The 10,487-nt window shown below is 37.0% G+C and overlaps 1 protein-coding gene across 1 annotated transcript; it reads left to right on the top strand.

The window, feature by feature from the left end:
• The first annotated feature begins 2,996 nt into the window (after positions 1-2,996).
• On the top strand, positions 2,997-3,982 carry LOC102468697 (olfactory receptor 4P4-like). Its single transcript, XM_014587558.1, is given in 2 exon segments — positions 2,997-3,279; positions 3,282-3,982. Coding segments are annotated over 2 exon segments (984 nt in total).
• The last annotated feature ends 6,505 nt before the right edge of the window (positions 3,983-10,487 follow it).

Here is a 10,487-nt window from a genome sequence, read left to right as displayed (position 1 = left end):
GAGACTGGTCAACAGGCACAGGGTCGGTACTGGATAAAAATTAGTTCTATTATGCTATTGCACAGAAGAGAGATTATATTAACAGTTTTGTATTATGTATTTCAAAATTACTGAAAGAGAAGATCTTTAATATCTTCCTCACTAAGAAGCAATAAATGTCTGAGATGGTGAATATACTAAATATGCTGATTTGATCACTGAATAATGTACACATGTATCAAAATATCAGGTTCTACATTATAATTATATAGTTATTAAAGTCTAAAGTCATAAACATTTTAAAAATATAAAATAAATAAGTTGTGCAATAAGCACAGAAGAAAGAGAAATATAGAAAATTTACTGACAATTTTGATAAATTAATTGATAAATTATTTAAGAGATCCTAAGTTTTTTTTTTTGAGAGGTTTTTGCTATAGGGCACATGTGCTCGCCAGACAGACAGAGAGAGACATAGAGACAGAAAGCGAGAAATCACCTCCCAGAGGGGATGGTCACGCCAAAATCCCTTCTCCTCCATTTTTCCCTCTTTGTTTCTTTTCAGAAGTCGTGGTGAGGTGCTGTGAACATTAGTATCCTTTCTGTGCCTTCCAGAGAAGACAATTTTAGGTGATCAGAAGTTTTACATAGAGTGGGATATGTAATTAGAGCACACACATCAGTGGCTGGTAACATTTTGCACATCCATTTCCACATACGCAGCTTCCATTTTGGTCTGTTACAGATCTAGTTTCTCCTTCCTTTAAAATTATTGGGTCGTGGGAAAAGTTGTGATATGTTTTTCTTTCTAAAAATACATCATGACTTTTTCAATGACCCAATATAGGAGATGTGTTAGTTCAGCAAAACAAGAGACCCTGAAAAAAAATTATAAACAGAGTCCTGGATATCAGCTACTAGATAGAAGATATTATCTTGAACTTCATTCAAATCCTATTTGGAATTGTTAAATATAAGGAGGTTAATATATTTTGTAAAAATTTTGTTTATGCACTTCTTTTTTGTCTGATAGAGAAGCATCCTGATTATGGTCTGCATGGGACAATCCACCTCCCCCCCCGCCTCAGTCAGAATCCTGAGTACTTATGCCCACTGTGTGAGTTATACTTTCTTTTTCTTTTTATAAATAAATAAATTAATTAATTAATTTTAAATTTTATACATTCAATCACATTATTTAGCATACAAAGTGAACATTTTAATATGTAAACATTTCTCCCCAGTCCAGTGGATCAAAATACTTTCTATAGCTTATATAAAAATCAAATCCAGGGCCAGTCAGTCATGTGGTGGTTAGGGTGGTTGGATCCAACATGGCCAACTGTGCAGTTCTAGTACTGGATCCGGAAGCTTGAAAACTATACCAGGCTCATGTAAATACATGCCCAAAATCCCAAGAGGAGAATAGAGAAGAAGGGACTGTATTTATGGCCATACACCCCATGGGGAGGGGTAGTTATTTTCTTATGTTCCCTCTCTCTCTTTCTATCTCACTCTGGCAAGTTCATGCATGCCATGGCAATATTAACAACAACACCAAAAAAATCCAGATACACTTGTAAAAGAGATGAAACTATGGTATAAATGTGGAACACATTTCTATTTGGTGGTGTGAGAAGAGCAGAGATGTTTCTATCTAGAGATATTTCATTTTATATGGCAATTTACGTAATACGATGCTTAGAGAATTGCATGCACATCTACATTCATTTAAATGCCAGGTGGTTGAGAAAACAACAGGGAGATAAGTGAAGATGATTTATGAATCCCAATGAAGGACAATAGCGGTGATTTATTTTTTTAAACTTCATACACTGTGTAATGGACTTTTCTTACGCCTAGTAAAAAAAGTGCCTTTAAAATTTTTTATTACACATCTTATTTTAAAATGTCTTTAAAAAATCAAAATATTGTATTTTAATTATAGTTCCCTTTGGCCACCACCCATTTTAATTTCCCACAAATAAATATTTTATTTCATTCCACCATTTTTGCTTTTTATACACACTCTATTCATGGAAACTACTTAGAAACTACTTGGCATTCTTTGGGGATGTGTATATGTGTGCGTTAATGTAAGCATGATCATATTTGTGCACCTTATGTTTTCTGCTCAACAATGTATTTTTAAAGCTTTATACAAGTTAGATGTGCCATATGGGTTCATGTAACACATTTAGGCTTCTCTCTAGTTTTCAATAATAGTAATACATCACACTGATTTACTATTATGATTTGTAATAGTAAATATTGCTATTACCTTTGCTGTTTTACTCCTTCACAAGCATGCATAGTGGCTTAGTCATCTATGTTTTCAGTAATTTTCCATTTCTATATACATAATATATATGTATATATATGTACATATATATTTACCCCTATGTCTGACCCTCTGCCCTTTCTGCCTATATTTTTAAAAATATTCCTTATAAGTTTCTTAAGGCACTTTCTGAGTTTGTTACCCAGAGTTTCTGTACTTAAAATAATGAGCCCATTGAAGCTCAAGGACCTTACTGAACTTTCAGGATTTAGAACAGTTTTAGTCACTGGGAAATACTGAGTTTCTTATGCCCTTTCTACCCTTGAACAACAGATAACTTTATGGCTGTTTTATATATTGGGAAGATTTAAAAGCACATCTCATATATAATACCAACATTACATGTAAACATTGAACGTAAAACACATTTCATTTTTAAATTCTTTGTAACCTGTTCTTAGTAAGTGTGAGACTTCATAGTTTATTACATTTACTTGATATTTATCTTATCATGATTATTGTGTGTCACTTCTAAGAACTGCACACTATTTGTGAGTATATGTTGTATATATTTTATTCATTTCTATACTACAATCACCAATATATGGATTGAATCATAATAAATAATATGTATTAATTAAATAGATGATTTTGAAAATGAATAAAAAATTTCAGAAGAAGTCTAGCATTTCAAGTATATGTATTAATATCTCCAAATATTCCACCCACAGAAGCAATGAAACATGAAAATGTCACAGAATTTATCCTCCTGGGACTTTTCAGTGATGAGGATGTGAAGGCCACCTGCTTCGTGCTGTTCTCGCTTTGCTATCTTGTAGTTCTCTCAGGAAACCTGCTCATTCTGCTCACCATCAGGGGCAGCCGCCTCAGTGAACAGCCCATGTACTTCTTCCTCAGCTACCTCTCCTTCATGGATGTCTGTTTCACTTCCACGGTGGCCCCCAAACTAATCACGGACTTGCTGTCCCAGTGGAACTCCATCTCCTACAATGGCTGCATAGTCAGATGTTTTATGCCCACTTCTTTGGTGCCACTGAGATGTTCATCTTGGTGGCCGTGGCCTATGACCGCTATGCAGCCATCTGCAAACCCCTTCACTATATGATCATCATGAGCAGATGGGCATGCTATGTCTTGGTTCTGGTCTCTGTTATTGGAGCATTTATCCACTCCTTCCTTCAGGTATTGATTGTTCCTGAGCTTCCATTCTGTGGTCCCAATCAGATAGACCACTATTTCTGTGATATCTTTCCCTTGCTGAAGCTGGCCTGCACTGACACTAGAGTCTTGATTATTACCATCATTGCCACCACAGGAGTGTCGTCTGTTTTGACCTTTGTTGTCTTGGTAATTTCTTACATCATCATCCTGATAACCTTGAGGACCCGCTCATCTGAGGGCCATAGCAAAGCCTTGCTGATAACCTTGAGGACCTGCTCATCTGAGGGCCATTGCAAAGCCCTCTCCACCTGCGGCTCACACATCACTGTAGCACTCATGTTCTTCTTACCCCTAGTCTTCACCTATGTGCCCATGGCTGATTCTGTGAGTGATGACAAGGTATTTGCTCTGTTTTACACCATGATTGCCCCCATGTTTAACCCCCTTATTTACACGCTGAGAAATACAGACATGAAGAATGCCATGAAAAATCTTTGGTGCCAAGAGAAAGTGAAGACTATTGAATCCTCTGGTGTTTGAGCCCTTTGCTTGGTCGTGTTCTATCCACAGAAACAATGTTGACAAATGCAGCAGGCATAGAGAAGTGGCCTGTGGTTGTTAAACATTGCAAACTATAAATAGAAGACTAGCAACTCCTTTCTGTTCCTGTAGTTTTCTGAGCCAATAAATAAGAAAAGTGGATCAGATGACATCTAAGTGCTTCCCAGATCTGACATTCTGAATTTTTTTCTGTCTTTTCTGAGCCCAGACCTAATGGTCATTATAATACTGTTATCAGGGCAAATTATAAAGAATGCATGGTTTGACAGTTGGCCTCTGGCTTGGGAATCAGATCACTTAACTGAAACATCTCTCATAGAGAGAGGTCCTAAGCACTTCCATTTTGAGGTTCCATTTTAATAATAAAAAAGGTAAAATTATGCATGTATTATATTTTAACTCTTTATGTTAACACATTAAGGTTTCTATGTTTAATTTATTGATTTTTTTAATTTTAATTGACTTTATACGTTCAGTTACTATGCATCACTTAGCCTGTAAAGTGAATTTATCCAACATGAATACACTTCACAGCAGTCCAGTTGATGATATTATACACATTATCATCAACAAACCAATTATCTTTCTAAAGTCATGCAATGTTAAGGGCTAGCAGGTGGCATGGTGGTAATGCACTGGACTCACTCATTGTCAACGACCTGGACCCCTACATGGTTTACTCCAGTTCAAATCCAAGACTGGCAGCTTGCTTTCTCACTTTGCCTCTCTCTCTCGCTGTCTTTCTCTCATTAGTGAGCACAAGTACCCTATAGCAAATCAAAATGTAATAGTAATTATAATAAATAAAATTAAGTAAGTAATTTTAAAAAATAATTTAATGCAATATAACTATACTATTCATACTTTAATTGGTAGAAATTACTATAATTCTTATGTGTGTTATAGGTTGTGTATTCTAATAATTAGAAGTTTCCAATTGGTCTACTGACATCAACAAGATGATGCAAGAAAACTGTTTAGCACTTGTTTCCTCATATAGAATCATACACTTTCACAAGAGCTAAGGGAATCAGGTAAGAGATTTCATCATGTGGGTGTAGCACAGACATAACAAAAGATGCACCAGAGAGGGCAGGAATGATAGTTTTAATTTATCTAGATCACCCAATACCAGGAAACACAGTGTGGGGAGAAATATCTTCTGAATAGGGTTTGTGGAGGGAAGTGAGCAGTGGAGTTTGCTTCAGATCCCAACGCTAGACCTACCTCAGTCCCGATAGCCTCAGACAGAGCTTTGAGGCCCACCACAGTGCCAGACTGGATCCATAGTCCCAGGTTACAGCCCTGTTTAGGGATAAGTCTTTGGATCACCCGATTGCCAGGCAAACCTTGGTGTATCTAGGCTCTAGATTATCCTCAGCACTGGGCCAGCTACACTGGCTCCAGGCTCCAGAATGGTCCAAGAAGCCCTAATCACTAGTCTTGCACACGTTGGCCCACACAGCCCCAGGCTAAAGACCCTTTTCCATACCATATCAATACTCTTGGCCTCAGACACCAAGCTTGCTCCCATTGGCATAGGATCCAGTTCTGTCAAGTGCAAGGCCAGTCCTTGAGGCTGCATCCTCTTGGCTAGCCATGTTGGCCCCACACTTTCAGATGCAGAGTTCAGGCTAGTTCTAGTAGAATTTTGTAGTGGACCAACAACCATGGACTCAGGCTCTGGGGCCATCTCTGTGGTCCTCAGCCCTTGCTTCCCACAGCACCCATAAACCCAGCATCCATGCTGGCCTAATGACTAGTCATCAGGCCAGTTCCAACAGCTTCAAGTTCCAGGTAAACCTCTGTAATGCCAGGCACCAAGACAGCCTCCACATATCCAGACTCCAAGTAAGCCCCTATTGATCCAAAGACCTCCCCTGAGACCCAAGCTGCAGGCTTGTCCCAGTGGACAAGAGTCAGGTCAATGCTGCCTGTGTAGACTCAGACTTAAGTGCCACCCCTTGCTAATTCCATGGAGATAGGTTACAGGTCAGTCTTCAAACACTTCATCAGAATATCACCCTGCTGAATCTAGCCTCCAGGTCCAATCCTGACGATTGTGCTGACAGGCCCAGACACCTGATGACACAGACACTAGCCAGCTTTTCTTAGGACTCCAGCAGCTTCCTGACCAGAATGTCTGGATGAGCTCAATAATAAAGGGAACTCACAGACAAAGTCAATGTGCAAAGGCTGGAATAAGTATTTCTTCAAATGCACAGATGTAAGGTAAGAAAAACATGAAGACTGAGGCCAGCAGATGGCATAGCGCTTAAGTCATTGTATTCTCACATAGACAACTGTGGTTCTAGTCCCAGACCCAGTAGCTTGAATATCATGACAGATAGGTTTGCATGAACATCCAAGATTTTGGACAAAGAAGGGAGGAGAAGGGACTGCAGCATGGCCATCCCTTCTGGGGGGTGATTTCTCACTTTCCCTCTAACTATCTTCGTGTCTCTTTGGAGAATGCACGTACCCTAAGACAAAAGCTTCTTAAGGAAAAAATAAAAAAAAGAAAGCTAACTATCTTCGTGTCTCTTTGGAGAATGCATGTACCCTAAGACAAAAGCCTCTTAAGCAAAAAAATTAAAAAAAAGAAAGACATGAAAACTAAGGATATATAATATCACCAAAAGTACATAATAATATCCTAGTAACTGACTTCAAATAGAGATATACTTACTGACTAGTGAAGAATTCAAAATGATTGTTTATAAACAAGCTCTGCAAACTTCAAGAAAATGATACAAGGAAATCAAGAAAATAAATAACCAAAACTAGTATTAAAAGAGAAAGTGAAATAATAAAAAAGAAAGAAAGAAAGATTAAAAAAGAAATTTAAATGATAATCCTGGAGCTGAAAAATAACATTACTAGAAACTAATCAAGCAAAAGAAATAACAGGAACTATAGGGCAGATTATTTGAAAATATACAATCGGATGAGAAAAGTTGAATAAAAAAATAAAGATTATTGAATTTATGAGACAGCATCAGAAAAACAAACATTTGAGTAAACAGAGTTTAGGAAGGAGAATGGAAAGATAAGGGGTAAAATTATTATTAAGGAGGGCTGACAGATGGCATGGAAGTTAAAGTAACTAGACACCACATGACCAACGGTGCAGTTCAAGTCCTGAACTCAGTAGTTTGAAAAACACACTGGGTGTGTGGTGCATGCCTGAAACCCCAAGAGGAGAATATATAAGAAGGGATTAAAGCATGACCAGATCCCCCGAGGGGTGATGTCTCAACTTTCCCTCTCTTTCTTTCTCTGGTGAGTGTACATACCCTATAGTAAAAAACAAAAACATATTAAAGAAAAAAATAGCATATAATATTCCTAATCTTGGGAAAGACAAATATGCCAGTACAGGAACAAGCAGATGGCATAATGGTTATGTTACTGGACTCCCACGTAGTCAGCCAAAGTTCAAGTCCTGGAATTGGCTGCTTAAAACTCATGCCAGGCACATGTACATGCATGCCCAAGATCCCGAGAGGAGAATGGAGAAGATGCAATTGTGGTGTGGCCATCCCCCCCAGAAAGTGATTTCTCCCTTTCTTGCTTTCTCTCTGTCTTTCTGGTGAGTGCATGTGCCCTATACCAAAAATACCAGCCCCCCGCCCCCGCAAAAAAAAATAAGCCAGTTCAGAAAGAATCAAAGGGCTTAAATCAGATTCAATCCAAACAAAACTACCCTAAGACGTATTATAAGACTGTCAAATTTTAAATAAGACATGAGCCTGAAAGCAGCAAAGAAAAGAACATATCAAATAAGGGAGTTCTACTGAAGCTTGGTAAAGATATGTCAGCGGAAACTATGGAATCAGAAGAGAGAGGGATAGGGACCAGCATTTGGTGTAATGGCTATGTCACTGGATTCCCATGTAGCCTACTGCAGTTTGAGTCCCGGACCAGTTGCCTTAAACTCATGCTGGGCGCGTGTGCATGCGTGCTCAGGATCCCAAGAGGAGAAAGGAGGAGGAGAAGGGATTGTGGCATGGCCATGCCCCCTAGGGGGTGATTTCTGGTTTTCTGTCTCTCTGTATTTCTGGCGAGTGCATGCACCCTGTAGCAAACTCTCCAACAAAAGTAACAACAACAAAAAAAAAAAAAAAAAAAGAAGAAGAAGAAGAGAGAGTGGGATAATATATTCAGAATACTGAAGGAAAAAAAAACTGCTAAAGAGAGTTTTTCTAAGTGAAAGAAAATGATACTAATGGTAAGACAAAAGCAAAGTACAAAATTCACAGGTAAAAGTAACTACACGAATTCAGAATAGCATAATATTGTAATTGTGGATGTAAATGATTTATATCTTTAGTATGAAGAACAAAAGTCAAAAGTATTAGAAATAATAACAGCTAGAATAACTTGTAAAGGAATATACGAGAGTAAAAAGATGCTGATTGTGACATCAAAATTTTAATTGTGAGGTGTTGAAGTAAAAGTGAATAATTTTATAAGAGGTTCTAAATGAAGTTACATGATGAAACTGGCTTTTACATTGGGCTGGCTCCATGGTCTAGTGGTTAAGAAAGCAGGTTCCCACACGGCTGTGTGTGCAGTTCAAATCCCGTCCCTGGCATCTTGAAAAACATGCCAGGCATATATGTGTGCATACCCCAAATCATGACAGGATGAAGAAATGAAGAAGAAAGGTTTGCAGAAAGACTATGTCCCTTCAGGAGTGCTTTCTCTCTCCTTTCTGTGGTGACTACATACACTTTGTCAAATTAAAAACAAATAAACAACAACAACAGAAAATAAAGGAACAAAGGAAAGAAAAAAATAAAAATCTCTGTTATACCATAAAATATAAGTATCATTGTAACCACCAAAAAAACCTATTTTAGATATAAAAAGTATTAAAAGTAAGGAAATAAGACATATTATAAGCCAGTATCTAATCAAGGAAAACAAGAGAAGAAAGAAAAAAAATTATCTACAAAAGAGCCGTAAAATAATTAACAAAACAACAGTAGTAATTCTGATTTATTAATTATTTTTTTTAGTATAAACTGATTAAATTTACCAACTAAAATATATACGGTGAATAAATGGAATTAAAAAAAGATCTATGCTGCCTATAAAAATTTCATGTACCCTTTAATGACACATAGACTGAGAAAAGGAATGGAAAAAGACATTCCATCCAACCAGAAACTTAAGGAGAGCAACTATAACTACACTTAGATAAAAATATACTTTAAATGAACAACTGTGAAATAAGATGAACTAGGTCATGTATAATGCCAAAGGATTCATTTATCAAGAGGATCAAATGAATCTAACAGAATGTTTTATCTGATAACAGGAGAATTTAAATTCTTTTTAAGTCCACCCATGGCATTCTTTAGGATAAATCATAACTAGTATCACAAAAACTTAAACACATTTGGGACCAGCAGTTAGTGTAATGGCTATGTTGCTGGACTCTCACGTAGCCAACCACAGTTTGAGTCCTGGACCGGTGGCTTAAACTCACGCTGGGCGCCTGTGCGTGTGTGCCCAAGATCCCAAGAGGAGAATGGAGGAGAAGGGATTGTGGCGTGGCCATCGCTCCTGGGGGGTGATTTCTCGCTTTCTTTCTCTCTGTCTGTCTAGCGAGTGCACGCACCCTATAGCAAAAACCTCTCAAAAAATAAAAAACCCACATTTGTGAAGATTGATATTATATCAATTATCATTTCCTACAACAATGGAAAAAATTTAGGAATCAATAACAGGAAATATTTCTAACAATCACAAATACATAGAAATTAAACAACATGGTCCTGAACAACCAATAGGGTGAAGAAAAAATTAAAGGGAAAACTTAAAATATTTAAATTAAAATGAAATTGGAAACACAACTCACAAAAACATATGGGATATAGTAAAAGCTGTTCTTTAATTAGAAATATTTTATTTAATTTTATTCATTGTTATTATTTTTTTAATTTGACCAGAGAGAGACAGAGAGAAAAAGATAAGAAAGCAAGCCCCCTGGTCTGAGGTTCAAACTGCAGTCAGTCATATGGGAGTCCAACGCCTTAACCACTGTACCACCTGCTAGTTATACAATAGCAGTTTTAAGGAGGAATTTAATGGCAATAAATGCCTATATCAAAAATGAAGAAAAATCTCAGATAAACAACCTCATGTTGCACCATAGGGAACTAGAAAAAAACTAATATATAAGTTCAAGTTAATAAAAGATAGGGAACAGTAAAAGTTAGAATGTAAATAAATGAAAGAGAAACAAGAAAACAATAATAAAGATGAACAAAGTTCAAAGATTTTGAAATTATAAATGAATTCTACAAGCCTTTAACTAGACTAAGAAAAAAAAAAACAGAGAGAGAGAGAGAGAGAAGACTCCAAGTCAGAAATAAAAGGAGACATTACAACTGATTCCAGAGAAATAAAAAAGATTCTAAGGGATGACTATGAACAAACATTATATGGCAACAAAAATATAACCAAGAAAGAA

The sequence above is a fragment of the Tupaia chinensis genome, unplaced genomic scaffold (assembly GCF_000334495.1).
Source record: "Tupaia chinensis unplaced genomic scaffold, TupChi_1.0 Scaffold000220_1, whole genome shotgun sequence".
In the NCBI taxonomy this organism is placed as follows: Eukaryota; Metazoa; Chordata; class Mammalia; order Scandentia; family Tupaiidae; genus Tupaia; species Tupaia belangeri.
This window is presented reverse-complemented; position numbering and strand designations above follow the sequence as displayed.